Consider the following 24,873-nt stretch of genomic DNA (forward strand, 5'->3'; position numbering starts at 1 on the left):
TGAAGAATGTATTTTATTTTATTGTAGTCAGTAATGAACATATTATAAACATGTTTTTATACATTATGTAAACTCATAATGTAAGGTATAAATAAACAGGCTATAAACACAGAGCTCCTCAGCTCACCACCAGAATCTTCTTTTCAAGGTCACACCACCAGCTTCTTTGGATGTGGTCATACAACCAGATACCAGGCCTATCTTTGTCCTCAAGTCTCAGCCCTATTCCTTGTGTCTGAAGTTATCATGAGCAATTTTAACAAATTGTCTAGACTCGTGAGAGGGTTTCTAGCAGACAGTTAATGCATTATGCAATGTATAGATTCTTTATTTAGCCATCATCAAAGAAAGACCTTTTTTCTACATGTCACTGATTTCTAATGATCTCAAAAATCACAAGAAAAAAAAAGTAACAGTAACAATAGCAAAGTACACACAAGATTTACTACATGCCATGCCCTATTCTAAAAGCTCAGATAGTTAAATATTATTCTTCACAATAACCTTATGAGATAAGTGGTTGTCATAATCACCATCAAGAAAAGAAGACAAGGAAACTAAGGCTCAGAGAGGTAATTGGCCCAAATTCACACAGCTGGCTAATAAAAACCAGGATTTGAACCCAAGTAGTGTGGCTCCAGAGTCCGTGTACTTATCACAAAGCAGGCATTTGACCTTGACAACCCTCACCCCCTACTTCCAGCCCCCAGGCAAATATACAGTTGAGTCAGCTTTAACAAAAACAACAACAACAACAACAGCAACAAAACTACAAAACTACTATGCATAAATTAGGAAGCAACCACTCACTTTTGTTGTAATAAATGAATCATTTTCAATAACTAGCTCCTCCTGGGAAAGGTGAACTGGTTTAAAAATCATCAGTGACTTCCCAGAAATACTGGGACAAAGAAACCAAGCCAAAGTGTTAGGACCACAGCCAACTAAAGACCAATTAGAACTCTGAAGTATCTTCGACATAATGTCCACATTAGTAGAAAAACCCAATTAAAAAAACGTTCTTACGTATGTGTTTTTCCCTGAGCAGTGGTAATGCATAAGAGAAATCATATAAGTAGAGGGGCTCTGCACATCATCTCACTAGGGGCCTCCCTGTGAGCAGAACTTGCCTCTAGGCCTTTCAGTGCTCCCCTAGGGTCACTTGACCCACAGTTCTCTTGTCACCTTTGGCTGTCCTATTGGTTCAATTGTGCACAAAGGTATAATACAGGTGGATATCAAATTCAAAGGAATTGCATATAGCTCTGTTCCTTCTGAAAACACCATATTATAAGCCCCAGAAGGTTCAAATGGAGAAGCTTTTATGAAGGGTCTACAGACAGAGATGATGCAGAGCTGAAAACAATGTTTATTCCCAAAGGGAATCCAAGGCGAGCTGGTTCTGGAGAGGAGGAACCTCCTGATGGGAGGAGAGCAGCTCCTATTAGACACTGCACTAAGGGAAGGCAGGAGGAAATGTCCAATCTCTCTCTCTGCTCCTCATCAGTCTCCTGCCAGTGCTTCCATGGGCAAGCCAGAGCAGGAGCGGGCCTGGGTGATGCAATCAGCAAAGGTTGGCTTTCAGGGTACAGAGCAAGGCAAGAAAAGGGTGGACAAAGAATAAGGTATACAATGTCTCTTTCAAAGATGGGTAAACTGAATAATTGAAAAGAAAAGTAACACATTTCAGATTAAAAAGGGAAACCTGAAATGAAGATGAGGGCCCCACTTTCCTATCTGGTCTGACTGATTTTGAGTAGCCTAACGCCTGGAAGGAATTATAAAATCTCAGGGGACATCTAATCCTTCAGGCTCCTCCCAAATATGTGGTGGTGTTACAACATAGCCCACATTGGTCCACCTTTCTTCAGAAGTGGTGAGGGTGCATGTGATCAGGGTGATTCAGTCTTCTGCCTGGATTCACCAGAGAGGTTTTCATGAATCACTTGTGTGGGTGACGCTTTGGGTATTATTCTTTCAGTGAATTTGCTCCACACCTAAGTGTGTCTCTGTTTGGTTCATGAAGGTGATTCATCTGAGGAAGTTGATCTGACCATGGTTTACCAGGCAGCATCTAATGGAGATGTCAATGCTTTGACTGCAGTGATTCGGGAAGACCCCTCTATCCTAGAATGCTGTGATAGTGAAGGTAAGCAATTTACACATTTTGAATCCTGCAGAATGTTCTGCTCTATGCTTTTAGAGAGGGCCTTCAGAGGTGAGCAATGTTGATAAAATTATATCTAACAGGCCACTTTGATACTAGAGGGTCAGGAGTAGCCAAGGCTGTGTGCAAGTCCCTCGATATTCCTTTAAATGAGAGTTTTGGACACAAAGTTTCAAATTACTGTACATCATCTCTTATAATGAAGCCAGTTAGCTCGAGTCTGTTTCCAAGGTCTTTGTATGAATGACTGAAGTATTTAGGCCACGAAAAGCGGTGCTTTGGATAGCAATGGACGTTGGGACAGTGTGACTGTTGATGGCAGAGAAAAAGGACCTCTGCCTCTGGGAAAATGGAGTAGATGTGCTTTTCCCTCTTTCTTTCTAGTAAATATAACTAAAAACTCCAGACATCATAGATAAAATAAATATAAGAATACTCTGGAAGGTGGAGGTAAAATGACAGACTGGCTAGAACGTTAGCAGCCAAGGAATGATGTGGTGATGAGTGTCTTGGGTTTCCCGTCACCTTTTATGTCCTACACTTGGAACTAAGGAAGCCAGCAACCCAGAAATGCAACAGGCACAGACCAAGAAAACCCTAACAGAAGACTCCTTTCTCTAGCCAAAGAACCAGGAAAGGAACAGCTTGGCAAGACAAAACTTCTAGACAACAATGACTCTACTACAGCCAAATACCACACACACACACACACAAAATCCTATGGCCCCAGCCCCACCCATTCCATCAAAGACCCAAGTGGGGATCCTGGACTTCCACCTCCACCTAGTGATAATGAGGTCCCCATCTCCCTATCCATTGTGCTGCTGTTGAAGAGGCCATCTCGAAAATTAGGACTTTCCCCATCACTCAGCAGTAATGAAGAGTCTTCTCCCTCAGATGTCAATGAAGGCTAAGTAGGGAACTTGGCCTTCTAATCCCATCTGGCAATAATAAGGTGGCACCTCCCTCACTTCCCCTTTGAGTTAGTATCAGAAGAAGCCAAATAAAATAGAGGGTTTAAGTAAGATTAGTCAACTCATGACACAATATCCCAAATGTCCAAATTTCAGTAGAAAGCCACTTGCCATGTATTAATGAAGATCTCAAGTGAACGAAAAAAGACAATCAATATATGTCAATACTGAGCTGAGATGACAGATGTTAAATTATCTGACAAAGATTTTCAAGTAGCCATGAAAAAAATGCTTCAATAAGGAATCACAAACATGCTTGAAAAATGAAAAATTAGAAAGCCTTAGCAAACAAATAATAGATATGAAAGAACCAAATGGAAATTTTTGGAACTGAAAAATACAATAATCACGATTTAAAACTCAATGGATGAGCTCAGCAGCAGAAATGAGCCAATCTGAACAACTAAAAGAAAATAGGCTTAAAAGAAGAAGAAGAAGAAGAAGAAGAACAGAGCCTAGGGACCTATAGGATTATAACAAAAGATCCGTCATTGGCTTATCCATCCCAGTATTTCTGGGAAGTCATTAATGGTTTTTATTCAGTTGACCTGTCCCAAAAGAAGCTTTGGATTCCCTTATCATGACATCGAAGTGTTTTATAAAATAGAGTGGTTGTTTCCTAATGTATGCATGTAGTGTTTGTTAGCTTGTTTGTTTTTAAAGCAGACTTACTTGTATATCTGCTTTGAGGCTAGAAGTGGAAATGAGGAGAGTCAGAGGTTAAACACCCTGGTGTGATAAGGGCAAGAGCCAGATTGACTGAATTCAATCCTGACTTGTAGTGACTGACTATGAATGGAAAAGAAGATTTGTGAGGCATGGCCAAAGCAGTGCTAAGAGGAAAATTTATAGCACAAAACACATTCATTGGAAAAGAAGAAAAGTGTCAGTCAGTAATCTCAAGTTCTCACTTTATGTGTCTAGAAAATGAAGAGCAAAATAAACCCAAAGCAAACAAAATAAAAGGTAGAAGCCAATGAAATTGAAAACAGAAAAACAATAGAAAAATCAATGAAACAAGGGACTGATAATTTAAAAAGATCAATAAAATTGACAAACTTCTAGCAATAGTACTGACAAGGAGAAAATAAGACACAAATTACCATTATTATAAATGAAACCAAAGAGCACTACAGACACTGCAGACACCTAAATAAAGCATAATGAAGAAATACAACAAGCAACTCTACAAACATAAATTCGACTATTTAGATGAAATGGATTAATTCCTCTAAAAAGATAAACCGCTGCAATTCATTCAATAGGAAATAGGTAATTTGAATAGCCCTATATGATTAAGGAAATTAAATTCCTCATTTTAAAATTTTCAGACAAAGAAATCATCAAGCCTAGATGGTTTCATTAAAGACTTCTACAAACTTTTAAATAATAATTAATATCAATTATATATAATCTCTTCTAGAAAAGATAAGAGGAGGAAACTTTTCTCAGTTATGTTTATGAAGCTAATATTATCCTGATATCAAAACTAGAAAAAGATAATATAAAAAATAAACCTAAAGACCAACACTTCTCATAAATATAGATACAGACATCCTTGACAAAATATTAACAAATAGAATTCAGTAATATGTATAAAAAGAATTATACGGCTTGACCATGTCTGTTTTTTTCCTAAGGATATATAAGCCTGGTTCAATATTTGAAAATCAATCAGTGTAATCCATCATATTAACTGGCTAAAGAAAATAAATCACATGATCATATCAATTGATACAGCAAGAGGATTTGACAAAATTGAACACACATTCACTAAAAACTCTTAGAAAAATAGGAATAGAGGAGAACTTCCTCAATTTGATAAAGCGTATCTACCAAAACCCTTAGAGCTAACATTTTACTTAATGGTGAAAGACTTAATGCTTTGCTCCTAAGATCAGAACCAAAGCAAAGATGTTCACTCTCATTCGTATTCAGCATAGTGCTAGAAGTTCTAGCCAGTGCATAAAGGCAAGAAACAGAAATTAAAAGCATACATATAGAAAAGGAAAAAATAAAACTTCCTTTTCGTATGGCTCAATTGTCTAAATAGAAAATTCTAAGGAACCTACCAGGAAATTCCAACTGAGTGAGTTTGGCAAGGTCACAGGATATAAGGTCAATACCCTAAAATAAAGTATATTTATATATACTAGAAATGAACACATGGACACTAACATTAAAACCACAATACCATTTAAAATAACTCAATAAAAAATACTTGGGTGTGAGTTTAACAAAATACGTATAGGACTTGTATACTGAAAACTATAAAATGCTGATGAAAAAAATCAGAAAAGATCTCAATAAATAGACATATTATGTTCAAAGATTAGAAGGCTCAATATAGTAAATATGAAAACCTCCCCCAATTCATATACAACTTTAATGCAATTTCTAGCAAACCTCAGCAAGACTTTTTGTATAGACATAGACAAGTTTATCTGAAATGTATATAGAAGGGCAAAGGAAACTAGAATAAACAATTCTGAAAAAGAAGAATGAAGTGAGAAGATCGGTCTACCCAATTTCAAGACTTATTATATAGCTATAGAAATCTCTGGTATTGCTGAGGGATAGACACATAGAATAATGGAAGAGAAAAGAACTCAGAAAGACTCACAAATATACTCTACTGATCTTTGACAAAGGCGCAAATGTAATTCAGTGGAAGGAAGCCTCTTCAGCAAATGGTACTTGAGCAATTTGACACCAATAAGCAAAAAAGGACAAAATGAGAGAAAGAAAGGAGGAGGAGGGAGAGGAGGAGGTAGGGGAGGGTAAGAAGAAGTAAAGAGGGAGGAACAGTGCCACTATTTAAGACAGCAGCTCACTGCTGCTTTTACCCAGTGCAGATGCCTAAAAATATTAGAAAGATTTGGAAAGAACTGGATTGCTGGCTATAATTTTTAGAGATAAAATATATACATTTATCAATTTTTATTCAGGAATAAATCACGTGAAAAACTAAATGTCTTGACCTATATTAATTCCAAATACAGAGAAGTATTTCAGTAAAAGTAGCCCCTTTCAAGCAAGAATTTGTGCAACCCAAGGCTAGGCTACCCTCACTGCCCTTTAACACACACTACCTTCGACACTGCCTTTAACACACACTACCTTCAACAAAAGTGTGCGGGACCTGCATGCCTGGCTGGAGTTGCTTTCCAAAGCACTTCCAGATTCTGCATTGTTTAAGCCAAGTCAGAACATACTTGCCTGTTACTTCCCAAATTAGGCTTATTCCCACGATAGTAATAAGCAACTTTTATAATCTACACAATATGTTTTAATCAACGAATTACTGCAAAATTACAGAAAATTGAATAGGGCCAGAAATGCACATAGTTTATGTAAATGTAATGACAATCACCTTCATTTCTCTTCAGTCCCATACAGTTCAACAGCTGGGTTCGTGTTGAGAGCAGTTCGTTTACTGGCAAAGAACATAATAAATGAACAGGCAAATAAAGTCTCCTCATAAATTTCATAAGTCAAACATTTTTGTAAAGGCTGTTGAAATGTCTCATTTCAGGGTGCACACCCTTGATGCATGCGGTTTCTGGACGTCAAGTGGACACAGTGAAGCTGCTGTTGAAGATGGGGGCCAATATTAACACTCAGGACGCCTATGGCCGCACAAGTCTATGCCTGGCAACCTACCTGGTACTAACTGTGTCTGTCACAGGCACTAAGGAGTTGGGGCGGGGGGCTAAATGTATCATTACGGGGTCCTACTTCCAGAAGAGTATTCTTGGGTTTATGCAACTGGACAGTAGAAGTAGAACTTGAAGCTTTGCTCTGATCATCTCTGACATTTGTATCACCACTTAGAGTTGGTTTCATGGATTTAAATTATTTTGGATCTTCCCAACAATCCTCTAAGATAAAGATGACATCACCGTTAAAGTAATCATTCTCTTTTCCAAGTTAACTGAATCAGAATTTCCCTTGGGGCATTTCTGGACGCATTTGATACTCCTAAGAACTCCCTCCATTAATACTTGAAATAGCACTCAAAGCTGCTGGTAGTATCTATGGGTAGGATTAGTTGAATGGAAGGTTGAGTGAGGAATGTGGGAAACTGGGAAGAGTAGGGGGTAGGGAATAAGGGAGAAATACCAGGCTCTTAAGGGGCAACACCAAGCATAGAACTCAACCCACAGTCAGTGTTCAATTTAAAAATTATATAGAGCCAGTCCTCATTGTGAGAGATTTGGATTCAGCATTTATCAACATTAGAGCAAGTTTGGTAGGCCTTAGTGAAGGTCGTCAAACCCCTCTCCTCTCAAATCTTCTCCGAACTCCTTCTGGAAGACTCCAGTCCATGTCAAACAAGTCCTCAGTGTCACATGAGGGTCATAATTCTCCTTCCCCTCCAACAAGACTCCTGGAAACCGACACTATAACTAGCCTGCTGTCAAAGCAGCTCCTTGCACTTGCTGTTGCTGCTGCCCATTGATGGCGGTGGATTCGCCATGGGCCAGCCTTATGATGTCCCGAAGCTGCCTTGCTGAAGAAGAACACTTCCCTTCCGAACACCACCGCTTCCTGCCACACTCTAGCATGGACTGCAATGAGCCATTACCCAGTTCTCACAGAGATTCTCTTTAGACACTACTTCTTCATTTTCTATTTGCATGCTTTTTTTCTCAAGACCTCATATATGAATCTAGGAAGAACTTTTCAAAGTGTTGGAGTGATTGTTTCGTAAGCAGTTTCCAGGAGTACACTCTAGACATCCTGAGTCAGATGCTGGGGAGCAGATAGGGGTAATGGGGAAGGTGAGGGGTCCTGCCTGTTAAACCTCCCTGGGCAAGTTTGAAACCTCCAATTTGAAAACCACTAGTCTATGAGTTACTTGGTGAAGTTCAGTATCACAGGGAGACATTGGACTGCCCTTCCAGGCCCCTTTCCTTTTAACATGTGCCCTAATAACTATTCTTGCTATGGAGTTTTTTGTTTGTTCGTTTGTTTGTTCATTTGTTTTGGTTTTGATATCTTTGAACTGAGGAAAAGAGAAAATTTGGATTGAGAGATCAAGGAAAGGAGTAGAGATGGTTTCTAAAGTTGACTGCTACTAGCATTTAGAATAGAATAAAACCAAGCTACACTTCTTTCCAAATTCTAAAATTCAGATTTTCCAATGTCTTAGGTTATACAGCTACTTAAGGGTCTGGGAAGAAGTACTCTTCTATATTGCAGTGGATAGTGAGCCTAGAGAGGTGCCACCTTTGCAGACAACTCTTTATAGGAACTAATTCTAAGGAGCTAAGGGAGGGAAGTATATCTGCATAACAGCATGTGCACCACATTCTTAATGATGCCCCCACTTAGTGTGATGACCCAAGGCAGGACCCCCCATCCTGCTCTCTGAGGCTCCCTGCGAAGGGTTTAGGAGTAGGGGAACAGGGAGTCCTGAGGATTGCACTATGAAGCCCACCACTCCCTTCTGGCATTGTTTGAATTCAAGTATTAAAGAGAAACTTGGCAAAATGAGCATTTATAAATTAAGTCCCAGTCACAGCTCCAAACTCAGTACACAAACTTCCGTAGATGTGTGACCTTAGACAAGTCACTTCACCTCTTTGTGCCTCTTTCCTCATTTGTCAAATGTAGTAAAAATAATACCCTAAGTTTATCATAATTGAAATAGAAATACATACAGAATCACCCAGCACATAGTAGGTATAAAATATATTTGTTGTTTCTGAATCGTGACCATGGGTTTCAGATGTATTCAATAGTTTTCCGAATAATAAAAAAAGAAAGCCAAATATACACATAGTTCCAGGAAATGTTGCAAAATGATAAAAATTTTCCAGACCCTCCTCCATGAGATTTGTTTTTCAAAAACTGTAAAATTTTGGCAACTCTAAAATTTGGCAAGTCTGAATTTTCTCTAGTGTGCCTTTCTTTCGGGTCTCTTGGTCATGTTTTTCTCTCTTAATGAGAGAACTTGATGACTTTGACATTTGCAACTATAACCAGATTTACTACATTAGTAAACTATGAGTCAGTCAAGGCTGAAAAATATTTGCTTCTACTTACAATTTAGATATTATTGGTTAACTCTACAAAACCATATTCAATATTATAACCTATGAATTTTACTGTGTTTTTGTTGGAAAAATTTTTTCAGATGTTTCAGAACCAAAAAATTCTTTCATCATTATCTTTCTTTTTCTCCATGCATTTAAGAACATTTTGATTTTTATTGCTTCCAATATTTTGAAGGGAAACCTTCAGTCATCTTTCTCATCTCACTAAGTGATTTGGAGGCTTAACTATACATGAATGGAGGAAGGCCAAAGAGAATGTTATCATATTAGTCTTCTACTAATGAATAATAATGGTCATCTATGTATAAATCTCTCTCTTTTTTTTTTTTTTTTTTTTTGAGTAACCCAAGCAGTTATGAATGAATGTAGAAGACATTCTCCTTGATAGATGAGCCAAACTTGATTATCAGGAAGACTGGGTCAGTTACTTAAAGAACTATCTAACGGAAAGGAAGACCAGTCTACAATTATATCTGCTCCTTGAAATGAGACAGTGGGGAAATGACCCAGCTATAAGTGCTAACCAAGGAGAAGCCAAGCATCAAATGTGGCAATATCGGTCTCAATCTGGAGAATTAGTAAACAACAAGGAGTTCACGTGAAGTTTCTTGGAGAATTCATAAGTGGGTAAAACAAAGCAATGGTGAACCCTTAGAAGATGCTGGTGATATTCCCATATTCAGCATCAGAAAATTCAATCAACAAGGTGGCAGGGTCTCAGTCATTGAAGTAGGACTCAGGTTAGGATCCTAAGCATTAGGAGAAGGACTGACTAGAATGAGCAAGATATTGTCCTTGTGGTCACTAGAAAGAGAATGTGGAAAGGAAAACCAAGGCCCGTTTATCAGATATATGTAAACTGAGGCATAGAGTGGAGGCTGGGCTCAAGAATGATACACGAGCCCAAATTTTGGAATTAGAGCATAGCATCCAGGTCAGACCATTGACAAGCATGATTTCAAGCTAAGCACATAGAATGAGAGACTAGAACTGATTAATCACCCCCTATCACATGCCCTAGGAACTGAGAAAACCAATGAGTAGCCCTAGAAATGGGGAGGGAGAGACAGAAGAGAGAGTGAAGGAATTCTACATCTGACTGGGTAAAATTCCTCCAGAAAACTTAGGAATCCACCCCTCTGTCTAAATTAGAATTGTGCTTTAATCACTTAAGTCAAATAAAATATGTTTTTAGCCAAACCAAAGAAGAAAGGGGATGGGGGGGGGGGAGACTAAAGAAAGTTTGTTGGACTATGTGATGTGAGATTGTGTTATATAACGATGCGGTTGTTCTCATATTTCAGGGTTGGCTGGAAGGCTGTGTGAGTCTGCTCAGAAATGGCGCCAAACACAATATCCCAGATAAGAATGGCCGTCTGCCACTGCATGCTGCCACTGCTGAACCCGATGTGAGGCAAGTAGCCAGGTGTACTGGACGCTCAAGCTGGGAAGGACCCCACTTGGATTAGAAGGTCATCTAATCCAACCCTCTGGGTCAAATAAAAACAAAATTCCTCCTTTTTTTTTTTTTTTAATTGGAGCAGACGGGACTACTTCTTAATAAATCAAAATATAAAATATCCTGGAATAAGCCTAAACTCTAATGGAGCAAATCCTTTTCTCCTAGTCTGATTTAAGAAGAAAGGCTATTTGTCATCATCTGAATTCATATATTCATCCAATTAATCAATTATTAACTCAATAACTACTTAGTGGATGCTTATCATAGGCAAAGCACTGTTCTAGGCCCAAGTAACTCCACAGTAAGCAGGACAGCAACTCTGATCTCAGGGAGCTGATGCTCTAGCGGAGTCAAGTGGCACACTCCTAAACAAATAAGTAGGAAAATTTAAAATAGTGATGAGTGCTACGAAGAAAATCAAACAAGGTAAATGAGTACTGACCGGGCAGAAAGTTTAATGTCTAAACTTAGAGTCATGCCAACACTTATGGGTTGAAATGAGGCAAAGAACCAGCAGAGAGACTGAGACAGGAGACCAGCGGGTTAGAAGGAAACCGAGTGTGTGCTGCTGGGAACCATGTGAAGAAACATACTCAACTAAATTGGAGGATTGAGAAGATCACATTTTTTTAAGGCAATTGAGCAACAGAGGAAAAAATTTTACACAGACCAAGCACAGCTTCCCCAATCCTGTGAGTTTAAATGGCTTGGTCTCTAATCTCTTGAAAGCCCCTCCAAGCAGCTGATAATAGCACTTCCAGCTGTAGAATCAACAACATTCTGGGTGCTTCCCCAGCTTCAGCTGCACAGAACATGACTCTGACAGGAACTGAGCATTCTCAAGAGCTTAGCCACAGCCCAGCACCACAAGGGGCACATACTGGGTGCCTCATCCTCTCTGCCCTGCATCCAGAACTAAAACTAAAGCTCTGTGGGAGTTGAGGAGACCAAGGCTTCTTCCAGGTTGAGAGATAACAGGATTTTTTTCATTTCAATATGTTTTACACTAAAATAAAAGGGCTTGGAAAATTCCAAGACTGTTCCTAACCAAGCCTTGCCTCTTGTTATCATTGGATCAAATCCAGGAATAACAGAAAACTAGGATTTACTCAAAGCCCAACAAAACAAGGAAGTTTAGAAAAGAAATAGCAATCTCAGAGCTAATAATCAATAGACATCATAAAGGGATGAGTTCTTTTGATGAATTAGGGGGAAAAAAGAAAGAATGACAATTCTAGACAACCCACAAAAATATTTAGTCATAAAATCATACTGTTTTTCAAAGAGTAATCTTTAGAAAATGTTTAAAGTATATCTTTTAAAACTATTCTGCCTTGATTTACAATACTTCATAGCTCTTACCTGCCTCACTCAAAGTGGTCTTTTCAAAATCTACGTGACTTGGAAGATAAATGCCTACTTTAACAGTAACTATAACTATTATATTAAATAAAATCCAAAGCTTCAATGTTTTAACACAATACAAGTTTACTCAATGTAGTTGTTCCTGGATAGAAGGGTGGCTCCCCTCCACATGGTGATTCTGGGACCCAAGCTTCTTCCATCTCTGGCTCTCTCATCCCCTAGGATCACAGAATCCTCTTTGCTGAGCCTGCAAATAGAGAAAAAGGAGAATAGAGAAGCCTCACTTATTTCTTTGAAATCTCAGCAAGCAAATGACACAATTCACTTCAGCTCGTGTTCCATTAGTAAAGGACTAGTCATTTACCAAGAATCCACCTACCAACAATGACTCCAATACAGTAAAGAGGGACATGAATTTTGGTGAAAAGCCATCTCTGCCATCAAGCCATTGCACCTGAAGGATGAACTAAGCCTTGCCAGTCAAAATCACACTCAAAGTCAGTTTGGTCTGTAGATTAACCTCATTATCTGAAATCACTGCAATAATAAATTAAAAACCAATCCAACTATACTTCTTATGTGAACCTGTTTATCTATTTCTTATTATGCCCAGCAATGACACTAGACTCTCTAGGATCTACATTAAATTACTGTAACTGAGATAACACAGAGTTATAGCTTCCCCTTCTCTAGAAATTGTACCTAATGACTCAGCCACCACCTTCAGAAGAACTGAAGTCAGAAAAATAAACATCCTTCTGTGTGCCGATAATGTAGTTTTGTTGTCCTAAATGGACATTTAATTGATCCTGGAAGATAAAATCCTGTTTTAGCTATGGTAATGCCGGCTATGATAACTAACAAAATCCAAAGTTTAAGATTATCTTCTCCAAAAACAAAATCGTCATTTCTGGTCAGTGTTCTCCAAAAGTGAATTGGGTTAGACCTTAGTAACCCACGTAGCAAATCAACTGGTTTTATTACCTAGAGAATATTCTAAACTACCTTGCCTTGAAGAAGTCCCTATGGAATTACATTGCTGAAAATTAGATATTTTATCATTGTTTTACTGAGAAATTTTATGGCCACACAGAGCTTGATAACATCTGTAATAAATGTTTCAAGCAGAAACTAACTGTGTCATGCTCCATAGCAGAGAAGCTGGGCTTCACGCACCCATTTGGGTGTCAGCATGAACTCAGAATTGCTTTCTGAGGGGGAAAAAAAAAATCTGACCTGTGAGTATTTCCTAATCCTACTATCATAATGCAGAAAGGAGTGACCGTCCATTAGGCCATGCAAACCTGTTTGACTGCTTAACTTTCCAAAGTGAACGTAACTTCAGGCCATCTTGGCCGACCCCTAAAGCATATAGGTCTGCACTTACAACAGTGATGATGAGGAAACAGCACTGACTATGTACCATGTCCTGGGTGCTTTCCGTGTACTGTCTCATCTAATCCATACCATACATCTATGTGGTGGGTCATATCCATATCCTCATTTTATAGATGAGCAAACTGAAGCATCACGAAAATAATTAATTTCATAGTGCGTGTATGAAGATAAGTAACTTGCCAGTGTGCCTGCTGTGCTCCCAGGATTCACTGTTGTAGACCCTGTAGAACTTACTTTAATGGCCACATTTTGTTGTTAACCCTCGGCCTACGTTGAGAGGCCCAATAAGAAACGGCCTTACGAAACTCTTTATCATCTCATTGTCAGGAAATATTTTGTTCATTATAGCATCTGAAAATCCTTTATGAGAATTCACAAGAAAAAAAGTTTACTGAAAAAGGAATTGCTGTGCTTCTTCCAATCATTTATTTTTCATTTATACTGTGCGGATACTATGACATGTGATCATGTTTTTCTCTTCGTTGTGTGGAAACCTCCAAGTCTTCAAAGTCCAATTGTGTCCCGCCTCTGGCATATATGTAGAACCATGATTACATTGTCTTTGCCATGTCCTTCTTTTTTCTTTGCCTAGTTTCATCACTCGAAATCTTGTTTTTCTATATGTATCTGGAAACCACCTAAAATCCTTTTGAGATTGAGAAAGGAAATGTCCAAAAGTGCCAGCTAAGGAGTCAGACTTACTGAGTTTGAATCTAGCTCCATCTCTTACCGATCACATTATCCAGGGCAAGTTAACATGCCAAGGCTCAGGTCGCTTTCTTTTCTGAAAAATAGGGATAACACAGTACTTGCCTCATAGGTAAGTAGGCAGGGGAAAAAAATGAGAAAATGTGAAGAATACACTGAACACTGTCAATTATTAGTGTTCAGTAAGTGGTGGTGATGATGAGGGGGATATCAATGATAATGACCATACTCATGATGATGGAAGATAGATGAAAATAAAGAAATGCTATGTATCTAGTGCTAAAGAAGGAATTCCCACTACTGCCACCCCACCAGCTTATACCGTCGAAGTCTTCACCTTAGCGCACACAGGTCCACACACACAGGTGCACCCACATGCAGTCCTGTACCCACTGACACGTGCACATTGTCTACAAATGCCATCAGGGTATGAACTGTGCTCCCATTCATATCCACTCTGGGACATACATGGTTGCTAGACTTTAGAACCCAGTAAACATCAAACTCAACCATTCGGCTCCCAGGAAATTCATTTCCCTACCTTTATTAGTCTATTTTTCCCCCTAACCATAAGCATGTATGGGTCACATTGTGGCCTTGTATTCAGGTATTCATACTCGTTTTAAAATCCACTGTTAGGAAGCATGCTCCTTCCACTCAGGGTTTGCTGGAGGTTTTTTAGAACAAAGCCTCAAACTGAAGCTGCTTATGAACAAGCCTGGGGGATACTTCAACTAGCCTTTTGCCTCCAGAGGGGTTTGGTTTTCTGATGGAGACAATTCACTAGCAAACCAGTCAGTTCTCATAGATAGCCTTAGCTGAGCTACAACTCAGTGGAGATCTAAACCGATGCAAGGATAAGTGATTTATAATTATGAACAGGAAGGCGAGTTGGATGGACAAAAGCAAAGGGGCGCAGGATTTATCTCACGATGCCCCTTCCTGCTTTGAACCTTCAGCTTCTCAGCAGGTCCAGGTTTTCTTCCTTTCAGCTCCCCATGGCTTTTGTTGCTTCCTTGGCTGGGAGACTCAGAGGGCACCTCTGTGAAAGAGGGGGCATGATCATTAAGACAAAGCTCCAAAGAGAACAGGGTTGTATTTGTACAATGCTGCGCATGCTAGAGTTGGAAGGCAAGCAGTGATCTCCTCTGAAAGCAGCCACAGGGCTCCCTGAAGGTCTTTTTCATGATCTCCATGGTTACCAGCAGATTTTTTTTTTTTCCTCTGCCAGAGAGAGTGCCAGCAGCTCTGCCTCTTTTCATCGCTTTTGATTACAGCCACAGGGAGGAAGGAAATCATTTCTTTGGGGTCCTGTTCTCTACTTACCAGGTGATGTGTTCTAATCTGCGGGCAGATGTTTCACTACAGCATGCTTTCATTTCCAGGCAGCTTTGAGAACAGGAGGGCAGGTGGCTAGCTGGCTCGGGGACCCTTTCCCCACCCTTCGCTGGGCTGGCCAGTTCCAGGGCTGTGAGCCCAAGGAGCCAGCAAAACAGAGAAGCCCACAGAAACAGACTGCCCCCAGGATATGTCTAGCTGGTCTCTCTCCAGCCTGCCAATCACTTAATGGCAACCAGGGTTCCCCAAAATATAAAGGGTAGGAGCTTTTAACAAATTAATCATTATATAGAACTTATTATGCCATGTAAATATCATTCTAAGTGCTTTATATGCATCGTCTCATTTAGAGTCACAACAAGTCTTTAAGAAGTAGGAGTAATTATGACCTCTGTCTTATAGATAAGAGAATGTAGGCACTGAAAGCTTCTAGCTTCCCCAAGGTCACCAGCTGGTTGGTAAGGGAGCAGGGATTCTAACTGAGGCAGTCTGGGCCCAGCATCTGTTGTTTTATAACTCACCATGCTGCCTGTCTGGAAATGCTCCTGGTGAGGCTCTGTGCCTGCCACCTGGGATGAAATGGGCCTTATATTGCTTCCTAGAGATTTCAGAGCAAGACAGACTGCTGATAGGTGATCGGGCTGGGGGGTTGTGGGAGAAATACTCCTGGACTACCTTAGCATAAAACAGGAGTTCTGAAAGAACAACAATAATAAAAGAGGTCTGTAAGTCCTCAGGTAATTAAGATAGATACCGGACAGGTATCTAGTGGATTATCTCTGTTCACAAAATGGTGAGGACGCACCAAGTGGAAATTAGGCACCTGGTTTCTAGATGAGGCTGGGTCACCAAGGCAATATGTGATGGCCTTGGCAGGCAGTGTGTTCTGAGGGGGTGGGGGGAGGAGGGGAAGGGAGGGAGAGAACTTAACTGTAAATTTGTGTCTAGCATTGAAGATCAATGAGTTTTAGACACTTAGGAATCAAATGGAATCAAGTAATATAAAATGGCATGTATCAATCAGGGTCATGACAAGGAAGACATGGAATGTTAAAAGAGGTAACTGAAGAAAGTTTAATGAAAGATTGCTTAAAATTAACCAGAATACGGTGACATAATCCCCACTCCCATCCCTCCCAAAAAGCAGGAAAATATTCCACCCCTAGACCAAAAGGCACAAGGAAGGGAGCTGTTACTGGAACCTGCTGAGGGCTGCGGCAGTAGCTGTAGTTGTGGCTGTAGGAGAGGGGGCCACATGGCAGGTGCCAAGGCCTTTGATACAGGGGAAAAAGTCATTATCAGGAAGGGAATTGGCTCCCTGATTCCTACTGCCAATCCTTCCGCTGCGTTTGGCCAGCAGGAAGTCAGAAGGCAAGGGAGCCAGGATGATGAAGTCATTGGAGGTCAGCCTCAGAGGAGGACATTGCAGGGCAGAAAATAGATTTGAGAGGCAAATAGGGAAATACCCAGGTACAGAGTTTATCCCATGGTCTTTGGATGCCCACCCAGGATGTGACAGGAGGTCTTTTTGTCCCCACCCCCTTCTCAGAGCTCTACTTCCCTCACTTTGGTCACTTTGCTCTGGAGTCACTTCTGTTTTGCTACAGATAATAGATGATCTCAGTCTTCTTAGGGTTAGCTGAGGATAACCAGATTGGCTCACAGCTGACTTCTCGCTTTTCCCTCCCACTATCCCCCAGACCAAATGAGCCCCAGAGATTAAACAATGGCCAGTATTGGAAGAGGGAGGGAGGGAGAGAGGGAGAGAAACAGAGAGACAGAGAGAGAGACAGAGACAGAGACAGTCACTGGTTACCCCACCACCAACTTAAAGCAGCTATAAGGGAAAATATATCCAGCAGTGGAATATAATCACAAATATAAAATCAGTGTTACCCCAAATGCAATTATATTTATAGCGTCTTCATACCTCTTAGAGGAATTCTAGAATTCAGAAATTAAAAAAGCAATGTGTTGTTTGCAGGTATAGCCACCGTTCCTTTGAAGACTATGTATTAGGAGCTTTAGGCCTGTTATGTTATTCAATCCTCACCACCACCACTGTTATTATATCTATTACATAAGTGAAGATACTGAAGCTCAGAGAGGTCATGCAATGGTGAGGCCAGAATTAAATACCAAAAGACAGTGATAAGACTGGATTTGAACCTTAGGATGCCTGGTTATGTGCTGTGGATTTCACTTCCACAGCAAATAACCAGAAGTCCATCCCTATTTAAGCTCTCCTTATATTGATCACTAATGTAATATGATTAGTCCCTCTTTATTTTCTTCTATCATAGGCAGCAATTTAATACTTAGAACTTTAGATGTCATCTTAGCTGAAAGACAATATTAATCTGACTTGGAAGGAGGCAAAACCATTTCATTTTTCAAATAATTCTTCCAAAAATGACTCCCGAATTTCCTTCATTGTCTCCCTACAGACAGTCCTTTATCATCTTGATTAGTTTATTAGTTAGCTAGGGCTACCATAACAAAGTATCACAGACAGAGTGACTTAACCAACAGAAATTTATTTTCTCACCGTTCTGGATGCTGGGATTCCATGATCGAGATACGAGAAGGGTTGATTTCCTCTGAGGCTCTCCCCTTGGCTTGCAGATGGTCACCCTCTTGCTGTGTCTTCGCATGGCCTTTCCTCTGGGAGCACGTACCCCTGGTGCCTCTCTGCATGTCCTAATCTCCTCTCCTTATGAGAACACCAGTCCCATCGGATCAGGGCCACCCTAATGGCTTCGTTTTAACTTAATTACCTCTTTAAAGGCTCTGTCTCCAAATACAGTTGCATTCTGAGGCTCTGGGGATTAGAGTTTCAATTTATGAATTTTCAGGAGACACAATTCAGTCCATAACAATGAGTATCCATTGGTTAAGTCATTCAATACTTTTCTCAGAGGTTTCTAAACCTGACAGTTTAACAGAATTTCCTGAACAGCTTTTTTTAAACTAATTAATTAGTTAATTAATTTCATGCTGACATTGGTTAACAAAATCCAATAAGCTTCAGCTACATTTTAGCAGTAAGGCATATACATACATACATATATATATATATACACATATATATATGTATGTGTGTGTGTGTATATATGTATATATGTGTATATATATATATACACATATATATACACACACACACACACATACTGTGTGTTCACTTCCCATAGTTAGATTTCTTTCTGTCACCACATATTTGATCCCCTTTACCCCTACTGTCTACCTCCCCCTTCCCCCTCCTCCCTACCCTCTGGTAACTACTAGTCTATCGTCCATGTCCATGAGTCTGTTTGTCCTATTCATTTGTTGTTTTTAGGTTTATATCTCACATATAAATGATATCATGTGATTTTCAACTTTTTCTGTCTGGCTTATTTCACTTAGCATGATTATCTCAAGGTCCATTCATGTTGTCACGAATGGCAGTATTTCATCTCTTCCATTGTATATATGTACCACAGCATCTTTAGCCAATCATCTATCACAGGACACTTCGGTTGCTCCCATGTCCTGGCCACTGTGAATGATGCTGCTATGAACATCGGTGTGCAAATGTCTTTTTATATATGAGTTTTCAAGTCTTTGGGATAAATACCCAGTAGAGGGATTTCTGGATTATATGGTAGATCAATTCTTAGTTTTTTTTTTTTTTTGAGGAAACTCCATACTGTTTTCCATGATGGCTGTACCAATTTGCAGTCCCACCAGTAGTTAGTGTATAAGGGTTCCTTTTTCTCCACATCCTCTCCAACAGTTGTTATTACTTGTCCTGTTGATTATAGCTATTCTAACAGGTGTGAGATGCTATCTCATGGTGGTTTTGATTTGCATTTCCCTAAAAGCTAGCGATGTTGAGCATCTTTTCATATATTTGTTGGCCATTTGTATGTCCTCTTGGGAGAAGTGTCTACTGAACACTTTTTTTAAAAAACTGTAAAAGCTGGGCTTCTCTCTAGACCTACTGAGTCAGAAATGCTAAATATATCACCCAGATATTTGTGGTTTTAAAAAATCATCCCACAGGATTCTGAGATAGGACCAGGGTTAAACTTCTATGGTTAAGCGTCTGGAAATAATACTTACTATGTTCTAGCATACCTTAAATGCTGTATGCATATTAACTCACAGGGTAGGCACTTTTTATTACGCTCATTTTGCAGATGAGGATGCTTAGGCATAAAGAGGTTAAGTTACTTGCCTGCAGTCACAAAGCTGGTCAGGGCTGGGATGTGATCCCAGGCAGTCTGGCTCTAGAGTCTGGGCCCCTAACCACTACACTCAAGTGCCTCTCTCCCATAGATGAGTGTTGACCTCTGTCAACCAAGTGCGGGACCCAAGTGGATAAAAATTTGAACTTAAGAATCATGGATAATTGTTTCACATTGTTTAGTGTCACTTCTTGCTTAGATGTCTGTATGTTTTACAAGTAATAAGCAAAGTTGTAAATGCTGACTGTCTCCTAGTACAATCTATGCATTTAAAAGACATGACACATGTACCTAGTAATGAAGCGGTTTGAAAGGACCCTATATGTTAATGTAAAACCCGATAAAAAATATTTTCTAGAGGACTTTGGTTCTTAAAGTACACAGATAGGGGCACAGGTCTGGTGAATAAGATGAACTCAAGATTTACTTTCTCCATTCCCTTTGGCCCCTCTAGAAGCACTAAGATACAGAGGAGAAGGAAGAAGAAGAGACAGATATTCTACTCCTCCCAGGTGCCTTCTTCCCTGTCATGCAAGCTTCTTTTCCGTGGATCTTTTTCCTAACTGACTTCATTCAGAGGCCTTCTAATGTTGTATTCTCATACAGATTCTGTTTTTCTTCACAGGCTCTTAACAGTCCTGGTGCAGCAGTCAAATCTCAGCGAGATTAATCACCAGGACAATGAGGTGAGCCTGCCCTCTTAAAAAACAGTTTCCCAGTGTGCACATCAGGGCAAGAGGAGGGTCTTTTCTGAACCACTGAGCCTCCTCTCATAAATGTGCAAGAAGCGGATGGAGCACATCTTTGTGTTCCTACCCTGAGAGGAAAGCCTGTGTCTCTACTATTCATCCTCAGGAAAAATTTATCCCTCCTGTGGGTATGGGTGACTTCAGCTAGAGAAGGTTTATTGCATTAAATACTTAAGCATTTATCATACCACTGAAATTTTGTAATTTCCTTCTGGACATTTCCTGTGTTCTCGAGTCCCAGAAACTTCAGTGGCAAGTTATGGCTGTTGACACTTTCTCACAGTGAAAGATGTCAGATAGATAATAATTACAGGCTTCCTGTTCCAGAGGCCACATTATTAATGCCAATGATCACAATTACCGTTTCCTTTATGTTGCAAAGGCAATCCTGTCCAAGGCTGCCCTCCAAGAAGACAGTGCAGCGCTCTTGAGCACAGTTCCTGAGAGAGGGTGCATCAGACACTAGGCGGAGCCGCAGCAGGGTAGCCTGGGGTCTTTGTTGTACCTACTTAACTCTTTTAGAAAGTAAAACTGACTTTCATTAGCCAGGCTGATTTCTTTAACTAGCTTCTTAAACCCAATTTAAATACCTAGTTTTTAATGGAAGATTTTTATAAATATATGCTCGTTTTGGCTGCACGTCACTAAGAATGTCTAATAACTTTAAGAAAGTCTGATAGCAATGAAAATGCATATGCCTCAAATGCCAAATTATACTTTGTCAAGGAAGCCAGCTGGCGATAGACAATGGGGTGGAGGAGGCCCCCAAACGGCCCCCACCCCCAGCCTTTCTCAAGTCTTCTAATCTGAGGCCTCCTCCCAGCTTGGCGTTAATAACCACACCAAAAAAGCCCCTGCTTCACAGCCTGGGTTTGAGGTTGGCTGCCTCCCAACTCAGTGGTCACCACTGCTTTCACTCCCTGTGTCCTCAGTGGTTTAAAGCAAAACACCAGAAGAGAGAGGATGACACTGTTTTAAACTTCTGCTTTGAAAACAAGAACCAGAGATGAGAAAGCATACTCCGATCACTCACGCCCCTCATGGTGTGAAAGGCAGCTTGAGTGCTTGCAGTTTATGCCAGCTGATCAATGAACTTCTAGACTTTGGGCCAACCGTTTCCTTCACCTCCAACTCCTACCCTCAGCCCCCAAACAAATTTAGGGCAAATTTTTAAAAATTGGACAAATTTATTGGAAAGAGGGCAAATTTAACCATTCATACCCTCAAGCTAAATTCCCCTTATAGACTTCCAACTCTGTCTACCCCTCAGCTGAACAAACATTACCCAGGAAAACACAGTTCTCTATTTTTTTTCCCATCTTGGAAGGCCCCTGGCTGGTGCAGACAATGCAAGTAGATACAGATCTTGCTAACAGCAGTAATTGTAACACATTTTGGATAATATGTGGTAAATACTGGGAAAGTCTCTAGTTTCTTCTCATGCAAACTGACCTCTCAGAGGACCTTCCTTCTGCTGATAAACCAACTTTCTGACCCTTGACTTTTAAATGCAGAGAGCAGGGGCCTCGTACTTGTAACTAAAGATAAAATAAAATTTTTTTAAAAAAAGAAAAAAAACACTTCCTACCCACTGTTGCAGCTTCCTCTTCTGGCCGTATCACAGCATGTCTGCATATCTGAAACCAATCTGAAGCCAACTGTAATGCTTGTCTGTGTTTTTAACTTTAGATAGATATTTGTCATTGTTAGTGTAGCCAATTCTTATAAATATGCAAGAGCTAGAAGCTCTCTGCCATTGAGAAATAAGGACAATTCTGAAACGGAAAGAACGTAGCCCAGACTTTCTTTCTTATTCATTACCTTAGTAGAGTTCCTGCTTTTGGCTTCTGAACAAGCAATCACCTACTCTCCCTGTCACTGAGTATGAGCTCCAAGCACAATGCAGTCTCCATTACATATGAGGGAGTAACAATTAACACATAGGCACAAACAACACCCTATATCTGCCTTAAAAAAGAAAAAAAACAAGAAGCAAAAAACAGCAAAGGCAAAAGAAATGAGAGAAAAGGTAAGTTAGTGCTGGTGAGGCATTACGCTTTTCCTAATTACATGGGGAAAGAGTAAGTAAGGTATATCCCTACTCTGAATGCAACTAGTTTGAATTAAATTATTTTTCAAGAATAACTGAAGGACTCCCAAGCTTGTCACAATAATAGATAATAGATAAAGATTAAAGTTAGTAGAAATCAAAGTCATTAAGAGATATATTAAACTGTAAACTAAAAATGAAAGGGTAGAAAGAGATTGAGGATAAAAAAATATGTTTCTGAATCCCTTCTATAATGGCTCAAGTAAAACAAAATGTTATTACTTTATATCAGGGAGGTGAATATGAATATATATTTAGAGGCTATGCTTATCTGAGCTCAGTGACTTTAAGTGATTTTTTGTATTATTAATTTTTATTTAAAAAATACATGAACACAATTGCTTTTTAAACATTTAAATATTACAAGTAATAGTAGGAAATCCTTGACCACTTCCATCTTGCCACGTTAGCCCCCAGGTAATCACTGTTTTATGTCTCTTTCCTTATCTTTTATATGTGTTCATAGATGCTCTAGAATACAACATAAAAAGTATCATACTCTATATATTGTTCTGCAACTTTGTTTTTTCACTCAAGAATATGTCAGAGAGCTCTATTCATGCCGATATATATAGAACTGGTTCATTCCTTTTACGGCTTTATAATGTTTCATACTATAGTACCTCCCTTATCAGTAGTTTCACTGTTTAAGGTTTCAATTACCTGCAGTCAACTGAGGCCCAAAAATATTAAACGGAAAATTCCCCAAATAAACAATCAGTTTTAAATTATGTGCCGTTCTGAGTAGTGTGATGTAATCTCACACTGTTCTGCATCGGAACGTGAATCATCCTGTCCAGCATACCTACGCCGTGCATGCTACCCACCTATTAGTCATTTAGTAGCAGTCTCGGTTATCAGATTGACCATCTTGGTATTGCAGTGCTTGTGTTCAAGAAACTCTTGTTTTAATAATGCCACATTCACATAAATTTTATTACAGTATATTGACATAATTGTTCTACATTATTAGTCATTATTGTTAATCTCTTACTGTGCCGAATATATAAATTAAACCTTATCATAGATATGCATGTACAGGAAAAACAAAGAATATATAGGTTTTGGTATAATCCTTGTTTTCAGGCATCCACTGGGGGTCTTGGAGCATATCCCCTGTGGATAAGGAGGGACTACTTACTATACTATGAAAAGACCTCTGCTTATTTTGCTATTCTTTTGTGAATAAATATTTATGTTGTCTTCAATTTTTCACAACAAACATTACTGTAAAGAGTGTTCTCGTATAAGCCTCCTTGAGTGTTATATACAAACATTTCTCTCAAAGAAGAATTACTGGACAGTAGAAAGTGTGCATTTTTATTTTTAATACCCATGCATGGCTATTCTCCATATTTATAGCTCCACCACAGGGTAAAAGGGTGCTTGTGTTCCGTGGTTGAATTTTCTTGTTATTGGTTTAATTTGCATTTCCCTGATAACTAATGAGATTGAGCTTAATTTCATAGGCATAATGTTCATTTAAATATTTTCTTTTGTGACATGCCTGTTTAGATCTTTTGTCCATTCATCTGTTTGGGTTACTTGTCATTTTCTTATGGATTCACAGTTATTTATTTTATATTTCGAACATTAATTTTTTTGTCTGCTGTTGGGTTGCAAATGTTTTTTCAGTTTGTTCCTTATTTTAGAATTGTTCATAATATCTTTACAGAAATTTAAAAATATAATATGATCAAAATTATTCACTACTGTTTTTGCTTTAGGCATCTTTTTTAAGGCCTTCCCTGTCCCCAGGGACATAACTACATGCTTTTAGTTTGTTACAAGATTTCTTTTTTAAACATGTGGTTCCATTTCTGAACTCTTTGTTCTAGTCCAATGATCTAATTTTTTTTTTTCTCTTGCACAAACCACACTGCTAATAAAGTGTATTATTTAGAAACAACTCATGCTGCAGAGTTTAACACTGTGGGAAAAATGAAATAAGTCAGATTGTCCTTCATGCCTTTGTTCTTCTGGACCTCAGAGGAAATCACTGACATAGAGAGAGGCCTTTGCATTGTTGCAACAGGAAGTTATCAAGTTACTAAACTCCTGAAATCTAACCTCTCTTGCTCTCATTTTAGCTTTGACAGGAAGAGCACCCCATCAGGAGGGGCTAAGAGCTATTGGCATTTGGGTTGGAGTTTTACATTTATCCAGAGAAGTGCTATTATGCGTGGTTTTTAGGATATATTATTGATCCTACATTAAATGAATGTTCTGATTTAAGTAGAGTTTTGTGACTGGCTTGACAATCCAAACTTCCATTATAACAGCAGTTGAGAAAATAAATCCAAGTTGCAAA

The 24,873-nt window shown here is 39.3% G+C and overlaps 1 protein-coding gene across 3 annotated transcripts in view; it reads left to right on the forward strand.

Annotated features, from left to right (window-relative positions):
- The window catches only part of ANKRD55 (ankyrin repeat domain 55), a 227,209-nt gene that overhangs the window by 169,367 nt on the left and 32,969 nt on the right, over nucleotides 1-24,873 (forward strand). For all 3 annotated transcript variants that reach the window (XM_016160469.2, XM_036225824.1, XM_016160470.2), the window contains 4 exons: nucleotides 2,027-2,149; nucleotides 6,677-6,807; nucleotides 10,508-10,617; nucleotides 20,329-20,389. In XM_016160469.2, the coding sequence (XP_016015955.2) occupies nucleotides 2,027-2,149; nucleotides 6,677-6,807; nucleotides 10,508-10,617; nucleotides 20,329-20,389 (425 nt within the window). The remainder of the gene's footprint in view (nucleotides 1-2,026; nucleotides 2,150-6,676; nucleotides 6,808-10,507; nucleotides 10,618-20,328; nucleotides 20,390-24,873) is intronic.

Source organism: Rousettus aegyptiacus, unplaced genomic scaffold, assembly GCF_014176215.1.
Source record: "Rousettus aegyptiacus isolate mRouAeg1 unplaced genomic scaffold, mRouAeg1.p scaffold_m13_p_8, whole genome shotgun sequence".
NCBI classification, from domain to species: Eukaryota; Metazoa; Chordata; class Mammalia; order Chiroptera; family Pteropodidae; genus Rousettus; species Rousettus aegyptiacus.